At 43.8% G+C, this 18,609-nt stretch overlaps 1 protein-coding gene across 1 annotated transcript; it reads left to right on the forward strand.

Annotated features, from left to right (window-relative positions):
- SIAH2 (siah E3 ubiquitin protein ligase 2) lies at positions 1–17,902 on the forward strand. Its single transcript, XM_017669775.3, has 2 exons — positions 1–699; positions 16,329–17,902. Exons 1-2 carry the CDS (start codon positions 280–282, stop codon positions 16,884–16,886), a joined length of 978 nt encoding a protein of 325 aa, XP_017525264.2. The 5' UTR covers positions 1–279; the 3' UTR covers positions 16,887–17,902.
- The last annotated feature ends 707 nt before the right edge of the window (positions 17,903–18,609 follow it).

Consider the following 18,609-nt stretch of genomic DNA (forward strand, 5'->3'; position numbering starts at 1 on the left):
TGGTGGGCCGGGGTTCTGCCCGCCACTCGGGCTCGCAGCCCGCGACGACGCCGGGAGGAGGAGTCTGGGGGAGCAGAGGGGTGTTGGGAACGCCGTGGGCCGCGGAGATCGTCAGTGTGGTCCAGCGCCCCGCCTGCCGGACGCTGGACGTCTGCGCTGCCGGGTCCCTGGCTGGGCGTGGTGGCGTTGCCCCGGAGCCCGCCGCCCGCGGGGCGCGCACCGCCTTGACCCCGGCGGCCCCGCGGCAGGCAGACAGTTCCATGGTTGGTTCGGAGCGCGATGAGCCGCCCGTCCTCCACCGGCCCCAGCGCTAACAAACCTTGCAGCAAGCAGCCGCCGCCGCAGCCCCAACACGCTCCGTCTCCGGCTGCTCCCCCGGCTGCCGCCACCATCTCGGCTGCGGGCCCGGGCTCGTCCGCGGTGCCCGCCGCGGCGGCGGTGATCTCGGGCCCCGGCGGCGGCGGCGGCGGGGCTGGCCCGGTGTCCCCGCAGCACCACGAGCTGACGTCGCTCTTCGAATGCCCGGTCTGCTTTGACTATGTCCTGCCCCCCATCCTGCAGTGCCAGGCCGGGCACCTGGTGTGTAACCAATGCCGCCAGAAGTTGAGCTGCTGCCCGACGTGCAGGGGCGCCCTGACGCCCAGCATCAGGAATCTGGCTATGGAGAAGGTGGCTTCGGCAGTCCTGTTTCCTTGCAAGGTAAGCCCAGGTGCCACCCACGTCATCTCTCCCAGGAGACCTCCAGCAACTCCTGTGTCCCCCTACCCACTCCTAGACTCTTAGAGGCAGGTGGCATCTTGCTTATTTAAATATAAAAGAATTTGTTTACACTTGTTCACCCTCCCGCTTGCCCCCCTGTCCACTTTGGGAGTAGCTCTAGGCTGACAGTTGTCCGAGCACTGACCCCAGACTAACTGGCATGCGATCGCTGTTAGAACACATCACGTCTCTCCCCGCTGGTGCCTGCATACTCTGCAGACTTGTGCTCGGTAAGGTACAAGTAAAACCGGGAAGCTTACTATGGGGGATTGAGGAGGGAGGAAATGGGAAAGCTTAAATGCACCCTTCACCAGCACTGGACTATGAAGGATTGGTACAGATTCTTCCTTCACCCCGCGCCTGCCTTCTGCTCACCCCTGACACGTGGGAGCCCTCGGGAGTGTAGCTAAAAAAAGGGCGCCTACAGCCTGTTTTCCTTCAGCGACTAGAAAACCCTGCAAGCCACGCCTTTACTCCCTCCCAGCCTTCTGAGGACTGGGGAGTTGTGTTTTTTCACTAAGTGGCATGAAAACAAGAGTTGATCTGCAATTTAACAGGAAGGGCAGACAGGAGAGCTGTTGTTAAAGCCCATCACTTAATTTATTTATTCAGTTTAGAAAGTTAGCAATGCTCTTGGAAAAATGCGAACCACTAAGACCAGGAAAGTCAAGCGAAGGGCCAAGACCTCTCACCTCCTTTGAGCTCTTCCTCACTGCATTTTCAATGACTACATAGTATTGCATTGTGTGGTCATTTTGTAACATCTGTTGACCTACATTTATCACTTAAAAATCTTCTGGAGCAGTTTCAGAGACATACCTGTCTATATTACTGCATTATAAGCTAGAGTTGTACCATAAAGTTCATATTCTAAACTCAGAAATGAAAATAATGTCCTTGGTACTTTTGAGTTTTTTTTACCAAAGTAACTGTTCTGCCTGTTGGGCTGATCAGGCTATCTTGAATTTCTCCTTGGTGCTGCTTATTTTTATAGGGCAAGAACTTATTTTTAAATTAAAATATCCACCAGAGAATTGAAGCTTGGGACTCAAGTCAGTAAAATGAGTGATTTAAATTTGGTCTGTGCCCTGCCACAAATCAAGTTTAAAATAGCATATTCAGATAAGGGTTTGAATCTATGTTTGGGCTGTGGGTTTTCAGTCAACCTGAATAAATTACTCTGCTTTCAGTCACAGCTCATATAATGCTTACTAAGCCACCCAGCCTGGTAGTTGTTTCTCATAAAATTTAGACAACATATTTCCATAATTTCTTAGGGTCATGAAGAAGGTGGCAGTCTAGTGATCAAGAGATTTGGTGGTGGTTGACATGACAGTGAATATTCTATGTTTGAGATATATCATGGGGGAGATGCCCCACAGCATTTCTGGGAAGCCATCTTGGGAGACCTTCACTGTCCCTCGACTTTGTGGCTAACAGAAGAAACATCTTTAGGTGAATTTCAGACCACAAATGAACAGTTGATAGAAATAAGTACTCTATAATTTATTTTTAAAAAGAAATCTCATAAGAACACTGAGTTGCTCCCAAGATAGAAAAGGAAACAGTTATACTATATGACATGTAAAATTTCACCTTCAGGATCTAGAACTCTGGTTCCTGTTGAAGCATATATATTTCCTAATGTGTAACATGCTAGAGAAGTCTTTCTTAAAGAATAGTTGGGAGTCAGGTACCCAGGGTTTCTGTACATGTCAGTGATTTTACAAGTCCCAATTCTGTATGAATGCAATTGGGAAAAGCCATCACTTTGAAAGCTGATATTAAACAGGGTCTATCTACCATTCTCCTAAGGACCAGAAATCAAGCCTAGAAATTATCTTGGAGTCACTTCTGTATGTATGCAATTGGGTGAGATTTATAAAGCTGGATGGAGTGTGCATGCTTTAATTTAGTTGACCAATAATCCAAACTATTGACAGGCCCGCTCAGCCAGTTAGTTTGGATAAACCAAACCTGGATGTCTACAGAGGTTTAGCAGACAACCAAAATACAGTTGGGGAGGATGAGAGTGTGTAAGGCCTATGCCAAGCTTCAGCAAAACAGGTCTGACCACAAGCCCTTTGGCTAACACTTGCTCCTGGAATCACAGAGACTGCCTTGTCCCTGTCCCTACCTGCTCTCCAGTCTCTCTCATGGTCTGGTTTATGTGAGAAGACCAGTGTTGGGTAAAAAGTACCAGAGCCCAGGCCTCAAGAGTTGCCCTGTACTGCCTGAGAGGCCACCTCTGGGGGCCTTGATTTCCTCATCTGTGGGGACAAACTGCTTGATTGCTAAGAAGCTTGTAGCATTCCATGAAGAGAAGGGAGGCAATGTGGAATGCTTACTGGAATGTGTACCAGCTGTGCTGCGTGGTCATCTTTTATTTGCCTTTTTTTGAGGAAACGAGTACCCACAGAGAGGTTAAGTGTTAAGTGACTTGTCAAAGTTACATAGTGGACCAGTCCATGAACGCTGCATCTGAAAGGCACACATCCTTTGTACTCCTCACTACCTAGGGACTTTGAGCGCACACGCCAAGCCTCCAAATCAGAATTTAAGGTTGACACCAGTAACAAAACCATCTGACTAGATGAGTTCACCAGATGGGCCTCTGATGGGAACATCCTAATGAGACAACATATATATTCACACAATGAAACAACATGGCAGGAATTTTTTAGGGCGGGTTGGGTGGGGAGATCAGGGGAGGAAGAGCCTACAAACCTAGTATTTGCGGGGATTCGTCACAGCTCTGAACTGCTCCTGCTTCAGTTGGCCCCAAGATGGATGTGTTACCAAATGGCTTTCTTAGATAGGTGTTGGGCCACTTAATTAAAGGCTAGAGTGCTGCCTGCTCCTTTGATAGAGGGCACCACATGCATTATTAGCTCAGGTCTCCTTTTAAAGAAAGGATCTCAGAATATGGCTCTCTTCCACTTGTGATATTTTTAGTCCATTCTATAGCTTGTTCCATGCCTGAGAAGTTTTGACATCCTGTTCCCATATCTCAAACCCACCACCTCCGTGGAGCGTGGGTGTAGGGGGAGAAGTGAAGGTTGACACATTTGTGCCCCAGTCACCAGTATATTTTAATATCAGCCAAGTATTTCTCTCCACAACTCTGGGAAATGCCAAACCACTGCAGCCCACTTAAGCTATAATACCTTTCCTTTCCATTTTTGTCTTTGTCTTATCTAAAAGTTTTTAGGAGCATAGCTCCAACTAATTGTTGACCTGGAAAACCTTAGTCAGACAAGTCTTCCTTGTAGTTGGATTCTGACAGTGTTGGGGTTTTTTTCCTTAAAAAGAAAAGTCAGATAATCCAATTGAAAGTTAAAAGCTCCTCAGTGTGGACTCATGTAGTCCAGGGGAGACGAGCGCTACATACCAGCAGGGGAAGGTAATGCCAGGCAGAGCATCACCTGACACGTGGCCCCAGGGGTGGGAGGCCTCCAAGAGCAGTGCAAAGGTCTGGGGACTAGAGACCACTTGCCACCTCCAAGAGGGAAACTTTTGCTCAGCTCTGGCTGATGGGCAGGGGTGGGAATGTGAATGTAGACCTGCCAGACCTTTAGATTTGTTCAAGAAAAAAACAGAAACCTGGATTTTTAAAATGTTAAACATCTCAATTTTTTTTTGTTTTTTTAATATTGGCCAAATTGAAATTTAAAGCCAGCACTTGCAGGCCAAATTCCCACCATGTTTGCAGACCAAATTCCAGCTGCCAGTGTTCCACCTCTGATCTGGTTTCTTGTTTAGAATGCATACAGTGAGCCTGCAACTCATTTAACTCCTACATATGTGAACTTTGGAACTCTGATAGGTCCCAGTTGTAGATGATTTTATAGCGTATTTTCTTTCCATCTATACTTTGCCAAAAGATTATTCTATCCTGGCCACTGGGAGACCTGAACTGTTGTCTTAGTGACTAGAGGTTTGATTTTTGTACAAAGTCAGTTAATTTCTTTGCACCTGAGTGTCTTTATCTTTAGGAGAAAGAGTTAAATCTTTTTTGCCCTAAAATGTAGGCATCTAGGAAGCTAAGGGGAAAGCTAAGTAGGCAGGAGACAGAATGAGTTCTCCTGGCTTTGTATGACCTCAGTCCAGTCACGTATTTCCCTGAGCCTATTTGTTCATCAGTTAAGAAGAGCAGAGATTACACCTAGCTGGTGGGCACTATGGCACTATGAGGTCAGTTAGAGGTGCCATAGAGGCCTTTTGCTTTACAATAGCAAATGGAAGATGGGTGGTATTCAGGTGGTTGTTAGGTGATGGGTAGTCAATCACCCAGAAGTATGAGGGGGGTAAGTCAATTTGCCAAAACCATTTCAAAGATCTCTTCTTAACCTCAAAAATTCCCCAAAGACATCAATCATTTACTTTGGAATTTGTCCCTGTGACCTTCACTACTCACTGAAGTTGACCAGGTTGACTCATAAAAGCAGGTTCTGGGAAATACCAGAGTCTACATACATTGACCATGAGGCTCAAGATTTTAAAGAACAAAACTGACAATATAGCTTTTGAGTGTAAAATTAAGAACAGAAGCACTAGAATGGTATGTTGAAGTACTAAAGAATAATGCTGATTCTACACATAGTTGGCTAAAAATTTTTCACAGGTCACCAAAGCCTGGAACTGGAGTAACTCACAACTAGTCCAAGTTGATCTTTAGGACAACCAGCATAGCGGACAACCAAAAGGTCTGGCCCACAAAGTCCCCAGCCTGAGACTGGACTACATTCTCCTGTTCTGCCTGAGAGCCCTTTTTTGAAGACCCTTATAAAGTGCCTATATACAAAACTATAATAAGACGTCAATGTAAAATGTCTTAAGAGCCAGACTTACACATCTGACAAAATTTGTGAATGCTGGCATTTCTCATTCAGACCGTAAGATTCCCACTTCTTGAACGGGGGTACATAGTAGGCACACAACTGCTAAAGTGAACACGAGCATTCAGCGCCCTTGTGTGTTGGTGAGTCATGAAGGACATGATCATACATGGGGCATTAGAATGTGATTCCACTCTAGATATCCTAAAAAGGAAAATAAAAAGCTAAAAAGTTTCCCTCATCAGATGTTATCTTTATATTAAATTTTAAGAGTATACTTTCTAAGGCATATGAGAGATTCTGAAAAGTCCCTAACAGAATTTCATCACTTTGCCACAGATGCCCATCTTCCTCCATTAGTATCTTAAAAATTGGGAAACTGTCATTCTCATTTCCAGTTGGGTTAAGATTTTATGTAATGATTTTTTCAACTGATAGGTTCTGAGATAAAAGGTTGCCACAAATACTGTAGAAATGGATGGGAGATACACTTGTGTTAAATGTGTGGGCCTGGGCCCTATTTTAAGACTTTGAATCAATGAAGGTAGTGTCTTTGGGTCACTGACTCCCCCAGGATGCCTCTTACTCTGGTAGTTTTGAGGGCAGGCTCTACTCCAGCCTCCTGGCCCAGATCCCCATCCCATCCCCACTGTGACAGGTTTGGTGACTTCTCCAAACCTCAGTGGCTTATTGGTGAAATGGAGTGAGGGTTGTTATGAGGATCAAATATAGTAATAATTCATGCACAGTCCTAGCACAATCCCAGCACAGAGAAGGCATTAAGGAAATGGGACAGTTAGAAGCTAATAGGAAGCAAATGGCCAGTGTCAGAGTTCGGTCCAGGCATAAACTTTAAAAATAAAAAAAGGAATCATCTTTATTTTCTCCCATAGATTCTCCCATTGATTCTCCCATTGAGCTTCTCTTCCTCACTCCTAATCGTGTAGGTTTTCATAGAGCTGGATAAGTCGGCCCTGTCATCGGTTTTTCAGTGATGATAGTGTTTTTTTAATTTCAATGCTTTTAGAAGGGAAAGCCTAGTTAGATTAGGCAACGTTTTTTAATGTGTGTATTCTATTTTATACATTATACATCTTTAAAAGTTATGATCATTATTTTAAAATGTAGACATACTGAAAGTAATATAAAATTAAAATCTTCTATAATCCCCCCACCTAGAAATAACCACTACCTATTTTTCTGTAAACTTACTTCTGTATCAGTAGTTTTTCCACTCAAAATAAAGCAGGTAAGATGAGGAATCCACACCCTATTTCATAACCTGTTTATTCATCTAATACATCGACTGCTTTTTCACATTGATAAATAGTCCTCAAGGTCATGTTTCATGGCTATATAGTATTGCAATTCCATAACAGTTCCAGAATTATTTAATCAAGCTCCTGTTTGTGGTCATTAAACCATTCTGTTTTCCTACTGTGATTTTAAAAAATTAAATTAAAAAATACTGCTATAACTGAATCCTTGTGCATAGGAAAATCATTTATTTCCTAATGATAAATTCCTAGAAGTTGGATGGTAGGGCCAAAGGATATAAGTAGAGATCAGAAGCTTTTGATGGTAGAGCCAGATTGCTTTCTCACTTAGACTCATTTACAATTGAGTGCCCATTCCTCTCTAGCATCACCAACAATGGGTGTTACCCTTTTGTTTTCTTAATACTCCTGCCTGCTTTTCTCCCTGATGTAACCTCAAGCCAAAGGCAGCTCCTCTTGATTAGCCACTAACCTTTCATCATGCCCCCCTTTGCTTTGGAATCTCTGGAAGCCCTAAACTCTCTTCTTCCTTCAAACCATCTGCCTAGCCAGCCAATGGCTCCTTCTCCATTCTTCTGAAACTCTGAATCTAAGAGGAGAGAGGAAGGTGTCCACAGAGCCCTTCTGAAGCAACGGAACCCAGTCTGGATTCCCGCCCACAGGGGTGGTGGTAGAACAGTGTTATGGACCATGGGTGGCTTTGCCCCTTAAGAAGAGGAGCTGGAAGATCCCAAGGGTGTTATGGGGTGGTCCAGTGAAGTTGCTTGTGGACAGTGTTGTTTATCTTGTCTGAACTCGGTTTATCACCTCATGTTATCCTCCTCCTTAACACAGTAAAGGAACTAGGACACTGTTAGTAACTGCCCCACCCCCAAGGGATTTACCAGACGTCAGATAGTTTGTAAGTTAAGGGAGCAGAAAGCGCAGAATGAGCCTTGTAATTACACATACAATGTCTCTCCTACCTCAACATCCTGCCTCTTTTGCTACCCACTGCACCTTGCTGAGGAAGTCATCCCTCTTCCCATTCCAGACTCACAGAGTGGCTTCCGGAGGGATGGCAATGGTACCAGAAAGGGCCATGGCCCCTTATTCAGTTGCCAGGTAAAGGACAGAATGCCCCATTAAATTTGAATTTCAGATAATTTTTTTGGTGTAAGTATAATACAAATATCGCCTTGGACATAAACAGACATTGTGTATTTTTATTTGTTAAATCTTCTAACCACTTAAGTCTTCTGGTGAATTCAGTTGCTTTAGTCGAGAAATAGACTGCTGAGGGGCTGCAGCCCTGTTTGAAGAGTTGTCAGGGCAGTTAATATGATTATGCAGGTGGGAGCCTGGCATGGGAGGGGAAGGGTCCTGAAAAGGGGGCTTAGTATCAAGGTCCTGGTAGTGCGGCATGAAGCCTTTAACTCTGGTTTAGTTCAAGACGCTTTTGTTTGCCTGAACATTCACTCTGAAACAAGAACCAGTTATGTGTGGCTGCCTGCAAACTCTGGTCAGATAAAAAGCAAACTTGGTGAAAGACAACATTTGGTTAAAGTTTCTAAGATGAAAATAAACCCCTGCCAGCTGGGCGTCTTTGTAAGGCCACACGCACCCCCTCCCCAGTAGCAGGATGTTCTCAGATTACTGCAATAATATTACACCAAATTCTTCCATCAAGCGACCTTTAGTAAGAAAGCTGTCTGCAACATGGGGTTTGTTAGGCAAAAGAGGAATTGTTGAGCTCAAATTTGAATTAGAATTGCCCTCTCCAGAAGAAAGATTATAAAGTTAAATGTCAGTATTTCCTTAGTCTCACCACTGTTGGACAGTTCTAAGTGATACTAGCTTCGCTTCTCATATTATCTATGAAACTGTTTCTGTGTTATTATTTCTGTGTTAATTATTATCTCTTTACCCTACCTCATAGTGGAGGTGAGGAATTTGTCATTTGAGTTAAGTGAAAATTTGTGAAGGTTCTCAGAGGAAAAATGCTGGACAGGTACAGGTTGAGTATTATAATCAAGTCACAAGAAGAGGTTTCACTTTCTCCTGTTGCCCAAGTCTGAACTTCTCCACTGTTAATATAGTCAAAGGATGAGTTATAGACAGTTTGACAGACCTACTCAGAAGTGACATGGTAGGCTCAATTCAAGGTCATACAGGGCACTGCGTACTTGAGTTCTTATCATTTTTAAGAACTCAGTGGTTTTAAATACATTTAAGGAAGGACATATAGCCATCAAAATGAGAACTGTGTGGCTGTTTCCCCATCTATGTAAGGTTTCAGAAAAACTATAAACACATCCACCCCAAGTAGTGTATGTAAACAAAATATGTGAAAAGCCTTAATCAAAAATAACAAACATATAGCGATTGAAGTCCAAAATAAGCATTTTTCCTTACATGATCTCAAGGTCTATTGAGTGTTTTTTTTAATTCTAGTTTCCACAGTAAGAGTTTGCATTAAAGTAAAATTAACATGGTGGAGAACAATCATCTTTGAATAAATAAACCTAGTATTTATTTGTTTACCAACATATTTCAGGTGGGCGGGAATCAGGCAATAAAATCAGTAAATCAATTATCAAAATTAAGAGACCCATAAACTAACTGAAAAATAACCTGTGATCACTCTTTGGTATTTTTGGAGCAGATAAACACATTTTTAGTCACAAAGGAGCTAGCTTGAATTGCTAGAAATTCTTTTAAAAAATGGTGAAATTTAAGTTCAACTGGTTAAAATGTTAAGTTTTACCATGATTTGGGTCTTATACTAGGTTTTAGCTACTCCCATTTGAGTAAGTCTAACTCTATATATTGGTTTATATACCCATTCCATAAACCAATATAATACGACTGTGTTTATTAGGTAATTACGGGTGTCTAGTGTTTGACTATGTTTCTGACGTATCTGACTATGTTAAGAAGACAGGGACTTCAACCAGTCATCTCCTAATTATTGCTGATCATTCATAATCAGTTATACTGCCAGGAATTGATCCCTCCAGTTGAACTCATATAACTCCGATTCCATTTCTGGGTTCACCACCCCAGTGCTCAAAAGGGGTTACCTGTGTAAGAGAAAGGGGCATGTAAGTTTAGTTCCTGGAGCTCCTCTTTCAGATGTAGTCTGGCACTGAATAGGAGTTTACCTGGTACTACTGAACATGGTGGATATGAAACTGTGGTGGCTGGAAACTTAGTTCAGGGCCACAAACATGTCAGGTGCCCAGAAATCTTCAGAAGGATCAGAGGAGCAATAAAGAAGGCTGTGTTTTCTATGAGGATCAAAGAAGTGTTGGTTATTGTAACAATTAATGTCTTCATTGCAAAATTTTATTGACTGACTAAAATGAGTCCCAAGAGCTCCTAGTAAATGAAAAACTATTAACTTAGTTGCATTTACATGTAGATAGGTAGTTAAAAGTATATTTTCTTTAAAAAAAAAACTATTAAAACAAAATTTAGTTCATTCAACCAACTCTGCAAAAGGAATCTCTATCCCATAAAAGATAAATATGCTAACTCAGACTCTGGATTCTTTAACACATTTTTATTTTTATATGACTTCAAATTTGTACAACAGCTACAGTAGTACAAAAAAATTCCCATGTAACCTTTCTCCACTTTCACCAGTTATTTCCTTCTTGCCCATTTGCTTTATCTTTTGTGCTTTCTCCACTCATACCTATTTTTTTTAAACTGTTTGAATACAGAATTTAGGCATATTGCTTCTTTACTCCTACAGGCCTCACTGTGTTTCTCCTGAAAGCAAGGACATTTTCTTACATAATTCTGGTACAGTTATCAAAACCAGGAAATGTGGCGTGCCATAGATACTACTATCTAATCCACAGTCCATATTCAAGTTTCAGCTGTTGACGCAATTATGCCCTTTGTAGCAATTTTGGTTTCCCAATCAGGGTCATGCCATTAGTGTCATTTGTGATGGTAACAGCTTGTTTAGATGAAAGAAAGTGAAGTTTCCATTTGCTTACTGCAAGACAAGGTCATTTCTTGGATTTAATACAAAAAGCTTACGAGTATCAACAACAAAATAGCGATTGTGATTTCTTTTTCTTGAGAATTCTCACATGAGGCGCAGGCATTTTTGCTAATGATATTTTTGCTAATGAATTTCACTGTTTCCTAGGAAGTAAGGAGCAGGTGGAGGCAGGGCAGTACCTCACAGTACCCAGGAGGGGACGTGCATCTGCCTGGAGCTCATGGCACCTCCAGCTGTAGGAGACTGTTCACTGCTGGGAGTTCAGCGAGTCAGTGTTGAATTGCATGAACTCACATTTAATTCAGTAGGTTAAATGACTTATTCTGTTCCAGTCACAGGATATATATGACCTTTACTAACCCTGGCTAAGAAGAGTTATTCTGTTTATATACCCATTCCATAAACCAATATAATATGACTGTGTTTATTAGGTAATTACAGGTGTTAGTGTTTTACTATGTTTCTGATGTATCTGTATTTGTGTGGAAGTGGGTTTCTGTGCCAAAAAGGGGAACACCCTGCATAAATTCCAACTTAAATACAACCTTTCAGCCCTATGCCCAGGGAAAGAATTGGCACCGTTTACTGCTTTCTGCAAAAACTTTAAGATGAGACACCAGGCCGCTCATTTGCCTTTCATGGCAGAACACGTTTGCACAAGACCTTTAAGCCACTGCACTGTGAAAAGCTTCTAAAGAGAAGTCAGAAATGTTATTTCAACATTTCTTTGTTTCTCATTCTGCTGGGTCAACTTTCCCCCTCCATACATTCTTCTTTAGCTTTGGACTTCTGTGTGTGGTTGTGTTCCCCACCCCAACTCCTCCTTAAAGAGGTTTACTTAACGCAAATTCCCACTTCACCCCATCCCCAGAGGAAATGAGCAGGTATTTCCCTGTGGAGAAATCTCATTTATAGCTGGGGATGGGTCCCAGGATACACTGACAGTCCTCTGTGACCCAGCCCAGGTGCTTTATCTCAGGAGCAAGAGTGTGCCCCTAAGAACCCACCCTCTAAAGGCAGGCAGGCCCTTTTGAAGTCCTCAGGTTTAGTGGGGCAAGCCCCAGTCTGAGTGAGAAAAGTAAAACCTCAGGATGGTGGTGTGCCATGTCAGAGAAAGTGGGAGGGCCTAATTGCTGCTCTCATTTGTGCCCTGCTCCTCCCCTTCCCTTAGGGAGAGGTGCTTTCAGGGCTGGTTTTCTCCTGGCAAACCGAAGAAGGAGGTAATGTGAGAACCCGCTTCCAGAAGCAAGCTATCTGTGGACCCTGGGTTTTGTGAGTGTTAGGCTGAGGAGTGGAGGTCAAGGCAGATATAAATTGTTTCTTTTTCTCGAAATATTCTTTGAGTCCTGAGCTGTTGTTGCAGTGAAAGAGCGCTCCAGGAGCTCAGGGATGCAGGGCTCTGCCCCTGGTGTGGCCACAAATGACCTCATGGCCATGACGAGTCTGTCAATCTGTCAAGCGGGTAGAACCAGCGTTCTAGGCTGCTTTTGTGCTTTGCAGACTGTCAAGTTCTAGTTGTGTGCAGGCTTGGCATTCCTGACCCGACGCGGGTGGTGCCTTTTGGGCAGGACACTGACCGGTCCGACCTGCTTGCTGGTGTGGCCCCTCCTCACAGGTGTGACTGTGGCTGCCTGGCCAGGTCCTGTCATTCATCAAAATTAGTGGCTTTTAACCAGGGGAGGTTGCCCCCAGGAGACATTTGGCCATGCCTGGTGACATTTCTGGTTGTCACCACAGGGGTGGCAGTGGGGGAATTACTCCTGGCATCTAGTGGGTAAAGGCCAGGATGCTGCACAGCACAGGGAATTCTGTGGTCTAATATGTCAATGCTTTTATCCCCCACTATTCAAAAATTTGAGTTCTGCCACTGCATTTTTGTGAAGACCTATATTAGCACCTGTTTTCACTAACTGAAAGAAATCTGAAGAAGATTTTTGCTTTTACAAAAAAAGCCAAAAAGTGCAAAGGCCTTCAGCATGTTTTGCAGCGAGCTGTGAGAGAGGTAACTTGCAGCCCCAGCAGCAGCAAGTCCTTCCCTGGAACTACACTGGGCATCTCGGCATCAAGCCGCCAGAGCTCTGAGCTGTGCCTGCAAGCATCTGCGCTTTATCTTGATTTATTTTATGTGTCCGTTTGCAAGTTGTGTCCTACAGTGTCAAAAAGCTTAAGAAAGGTTATTTGTGGGGTCTGGGAAAAACTCAAAAATTTTTCTGTATAGATTAATGGTTAATTCCTTCTTGGAGAAGCCTGTAGTGCCACTGTAGAGAAACCCTGAAAAAAACTAAATTTTCAGTGAAGCCCTGGACAGAAGCTAGATCTGCCTTCTCATTTAGGTTTTATCCTAACCGTTCACTCCACTCACCCTGTACTGGCTGGAACAACTCTATAGCCTCAATCCACTTGGTCCACAGCAAAGCTTTCCTTACCCCTTCCTCTTCACCCTGCCCCCACTTTTAAATCACCTATCACCCCACTGGCCTTCCTTTGCACAGTTTTCTGTATTTCTGATGTACTGAGTTGTACTTTGTTGCATGGTCCTCTCTCAACAGGATCCACCACAAAGGCGGGATCTGCTGATGCCCTCCGTGTGCTCTAGGATACAGGTTGGCAACCCTTAGAAACCCTTGGAGCTTGTAAGGAAAACACAAGTCCAAAGGGACATTGCAATTTGGGTTTGCTGTTCAGAGGCACTGAGATACTGTGATATACAGTCTGGGGGAATTCACAACTCTAAAGCCCTCCCCCCTGACCCCCAGATGAAAGCCCCTAATGTAGTGCTCTGGATGTCATTCCACATCAATACCAAGGCTGTTACAAGTATGAAGCGTGGATAAGAGTGTGTGTGCATGAGTGCATGCATATTTAAAGTTTAGATCTTTTCTTTTTAGAGATCATCTCTAATCCAGTCGTCATAAGAGTGGCACCAGTGGTCATGAAGACACACTCTCACCCATGATGGAAAAGAGAAGGAATAGATTGGCAGTAGAGTTCAGCTTGTTTAGAAAAACCAGAGTAAGCACCTAAAAATGCATTTATTTACATTAATAGAGGCTGTAGCAAGAGCTTTTTGCCTAAGGTCACTGTCCACACAAATGCTAAGTAATACCTTTTCTATTTGTGTAGTTTGGTGAGGTTCCCTGTTCTCTGTATTTAGGTTGAAGGTAGAGTGGGTGATTTGTAAAGAAAACCAAATAATTCAGAGTATAAATAGTCCTACTTGAGCTTCACAAGAAAAAGTTCTGAAATGATTCCTAGATGATAAATATTTGTTGTACGTTTGAGTTCATGAATGTGGGGTGGTTTGGGGCTTTGGGTGGGGGAAGAGGTACAGGTGGTACTTTCCTGTACACTTTCCACCAGAGTTCGTCTCATTCCTAGAATTATTCCTGGCCAGCTGTGGTAAACAGCCCATTCTGAAGCATCCTTAGATCCAAATATTAAGGGCTTGTTTCAGCCAGAGACTCTGCCAGGCTCTGGGCTAATTCTTGCTATTTTTATTACGTGTGTGTGTTTTTAAACTGGGCAGAAATGCCTCACCCACCACTCACAGAAGAACATCAGTAGGCTCTCTGGTCCTAGCCACACCATAGATTTAAACACAGTTAACAGGGATTTGTTTTCTAGGGCCTTACCTTATTAGGAACACAAAAATATATATGGATAAGTAAGTTTGTTTCTCCTTCTGATTAATTTTTTTTATACCCATGCTTTTTAAATTAGCCCATGGTTTAAAAAGATGCATAAGGAATTCCTATGGACAAAGTAAAGAACAGTGAAGTATGGCCACTAATTTCTATTGAAGACTTCTGTAATCCACTTTAGGTACGGGTGAGGCATGAACTGCAGGTTCATTCCTTAAGCCACCTCTTCTTCCCTTATTAGGGGAGACTCATCTCCCTAAGAGTGGAGACTGCCTTCTTTGCTTCTGTATCCTCTCTGTCACTATAAGGGTCTTATATGGAGGGGGTGTCCTGTGCCTGCTTGTTGCTAGTGATAAACTCAGCTGTATGGATTACAATTTGACCTAGTCAAAGTTTCTAAGTCAGGGTAGAGAGAAGCAAAAACAGCTGTGAGGGTTTGTTTTGCCTCATTTTTTTAGCAATTGGACACAGCATCTTAGAATGACATGGCCCTGCCCTCCCTCATTTGTTGTCTTCACTGTCTCAGTGTGAGGTGGGGGGATCCGAGTGGGGTAACCCAGACAGTTTGCCTGCTACCCAGACACTGTGCCTGTGGGGATGAGGCTAATGAGTTTCACAGGAAAAGGTGGTTAAGGATTCCTATTTCTTTACAAGACAACAGTGTAGTGGGCACACGTCTGCTTGTGTGCTGCTTCTCCATCTGGTGCCTGGGAGTCAACACTGCCATTATTGTGAAGTTGGGAACAGAAGTCTCATTCCTTTCAGGGCGGTCTTTTCCCATGATAGGTGTGACTGACCCATCAGGAATGTCATCCGAGTGCGGGGGAGGAAAGGTTCTGTTCCTGCCCTAGTAAGGCAGTGTCTGCGGGCCAGACCGACCACGTCAGAAAACACTTCTGGGACAAACACTTCTGTGGACCCACTCTAGTTCCCTTTCTTCCTGGGCCTGTCATGAGGACCTCACATACCTGGTCAGGAAAAGATGTGCACTTGGACTCAAGGAAGTGGTCTGGGGAGAGCCCAGCCGGCTGGGAGAGAGGTGTGAGGCCCTTCTCACTTTAACTAACTAACGTCCACTGGCTGGAAGGAAACTAACCAGCAGTCTCCCGAGTTCCGTATGCAGCTTCTCAGAGGTGACTTCCTTTCACCCAAAAAGTATGTCCAGAGCCTCTGGGGAATGGGGTTAAAAGGTGAAGAAGGTGGGGTAGCATTTCTAGCAACGTGAGGGGCCTCCGGCCTCTTCTGCCCTCCGCTGGTCATCCCAGCAGGCACGAGCAGGGACCATGGGCCACCTTTGCACAGCCGGCCTGCCAGTCACCAGCCCGAGCCAGGAAGAAGTGGAGGGGACAACAAAGAGCAATTACACCTTCAAAATTGTATTTAGGTGAAAACTAGTCTGGAGGTAATATACGTTCCTTGCCTAAGCCTACCCCTAAGCAATTTCAAATTATTTTAAAATTTCTTTAAATTCACAGAAATTCAGGGGAAGGCGAGGTTTTATAGGGCTGGTTCAAAAGAACCTGGCTGAGATGTTTAGAATAAGAACACATTAGTTCTCATGTCTTAACAATGTTGGAATGGGGGCATGGAATGCAGCCCATTTCTGGTTCATGATTTTATGTGCGGTAATAATGGTGACGAGTAGGTACTGAGACTTGGAGTTGTAAATATTTAACTCATTCTGAGCAAAAGTAGTTGAAGTAAGAGTTTAACCCCTAGAAACCTTAAGAGGTGAATGCTTATAGAGGTTTGCACCAATACGTTTTGAGAATGGTGCTCAATGTGTGGCTCAACGTGTGTCTTTCCGTCCTTGCAGTACGCCACCACAGGCTGTTCCCTCACTCTGCACCACACAGAGAAGCCAGAACACGAAGACATCTGTGAATACCGTCCCTACTCCTGCCCTTGTCCTGGTGCCTCCTGCAAGTGGCAGGGGTCCCTGGAAGCCGTGATGTCCCATCTCATGCATGCCCATAAGAGCATTACCACACTTCAGGGAGAAGACATTGTCTTTCTAGCTACAGACATTAACCTGCCGGGGGCTGTTGACTGGGTAATGATGCAGTCCTGTTTTGGTCATCACTTCATGCTGGTGCTGGAGAAACAAGAGAAGTACGAAGGCCACCAGCAGTTCTTCGCCATCGTTCTGCTCATCGGCACCCGCAAGCAAGCCGAGAACTTTGCCTACAGACTGGAATTGAATGGGAACCGGCGGAGACTGACCTGGGAAGCCACGCCCCGGTCCATCCATGACGGCGTGGCCGCGGCCATCATGAACAGCGACTGCCTTGTTTTTGACACAGCCATAGCACACCTTTTTGCAGATAATGGGAACCTTGGAATCAATGTGACTATTTCTACATGCTGTCCATGATGCCCTGAAATTATTTGGGCATCATGCTCCATGGTTAATAAAGGTTTTTATAGATGTTTTATTCACTATGTCTTCACAAGTCAAGACCCACAGCCACCCTGTGTTCTATTTTGAACAGCAACTTCCCATCTGGCATCAGCCCAACAAAGTTCATTAAACTGGGATGAATGGGGTTGGCCTGTTAGTCATCTGGATACTGGCTGTTCTGTGATCTAAAATCACCTTTACTATTAAATTTTATTTACTTCCTGAACAGCACTTGACAGGCTGCTCAGGGCTCCCGCACACCAGTACGCTTGGAGCTGGAGGCTCCTGCCCACCTGCCTCTCTGTACTGGGTCCTCCAAGATGGCAAAAGCACAGTGACTGTCAGCAGGTTTCTTGACTTGACTTCTGTTTTGTTTTTAGGGGATAGGAATTGTTTTGATGCATTTTAAACAGTGTTTCTCAAACTGGATGGCTAACCAATATGCATAGAATCACCTGGAGTACTTCTCTTAAACGTGCAGATTTGGGGAGCCTATGAATTTAAGTCTCATCGGGTGATTCTTTTCAACAATAAGGTTTGAGAATTACTGGGTTATATTGTGGAAAAGGGTCCAGATTTTAAAGGTGCTTTAAGATTGCTCTCTACTGATACTCTTTGTCCTTCTACTATTTTATCCCCCAACAGCTCCCTACCCCCAAATTAAAACTAGAACTACAGACCCCCATGAACACACTCCTGAGATTTGGTCACTCTTGTGCTTGGGGTGGACTGCCTAGGAAAGCGAGCCGTATGGCCATTGATAGTTCTCGTAGTTTTTGCTCATCACTAGTACAGATGTCCTGTTTACACATGGCTTCCTCTGGAGGCCCTTCTTGACCGTAGATGATGGGAAAGACTAGATCAGTAGAGTTGGAAAAGTTTTATAACCAGTGTCATATGCTTGCTATTTAAAGGTATGTATTGTTTTGTTTTGGGTTTTTTTTGCCATATTCACTTTAGTTTTTTAATAAATATTTTCCAAAAATGAATATCATGCTTCATTTTCTAGGTGGAATAATGTGTAAATTTATTAGATACCTACTGTGTACAGGTACATGAAGCTTCACCACTACCTTGGGCTGGGAGCTCTCACTTTTTCACATGAAGAAACAGTCATTTGTCCAAGGTCATGGCACAGGTCAGGGTCCCAACTCACTTCTCTGAGCTGTGGACTGTCCTTGGAGGTGCAGGTCTCCTCCTTGAAGCTGTCCTTCCTGTCTGACAGTGCCAGTACTTGCGGAAGAAGAGTGTTCCTCCTGTTTTCCAGAATCCAAAGGAAGAGGCTTAGCTAGAGCCGATGTCCAGAGTATGGGGTTTCAGCCAGGGTGACCCACTCTGTCAGTCCCCACCCTAAACTCTCACTCAGAGTATTAGCCCTGTATGCTCAGTGACTAATGAAGACTGCTTACCTTGCAGCCTGATGGCATGAGGGCAGCGTCAGGTTGGAATGATGCCTTTAGAGTTGTTTTGTTTTTTTAGGTGAGATACAGTGCTGAATTTTTAGACAGGATAGAGCCCTGGCAGTTAAGGAAGGTTCTAGGTCATTTTGTTTTTAAGCATATTTGCATAGACATCTTTGCCACACCAGCATTTTTGCTATGTTTTCACTGCATAACTAATTGGCCATAAGGCAATTTCTCCATAAAAGATAAAATCATAAAAAAGAGGGATGTTCATTTAAATGGACATAATGGAA

This window comes from Manis javanica, chromosome 3, assembly GCF_040802235.1.
Source record: "Manis javanica isolate MJ-LG chromosome 3, MJ_LKY, whole genome shotgun sequence".
In the NCBI taxonomy this organism is placed as follows: Eukaryota; Metazoa; Chordata; class Mammalia; order Pholidota; family Manidae; genus Manis; species Manis javanica.

Excerpts from the sequence above, each read along its gene's own strand:
- SIAH2 (XM_017669775.3), top strand. The coding sequence starts at position 280 with ATGAGCCGCCCGTCCTCCACCGGCCCCAGCGCTAACAAACCTTGCAGC. Across the intron at positions 700-16,328 it reads CAGTCCTGTTTCCTTGCAAG|TACGCCACCACAGGCTGTTC; the intron begins GTAAGCCCAGGT and ends CCGTCCTTGCAG.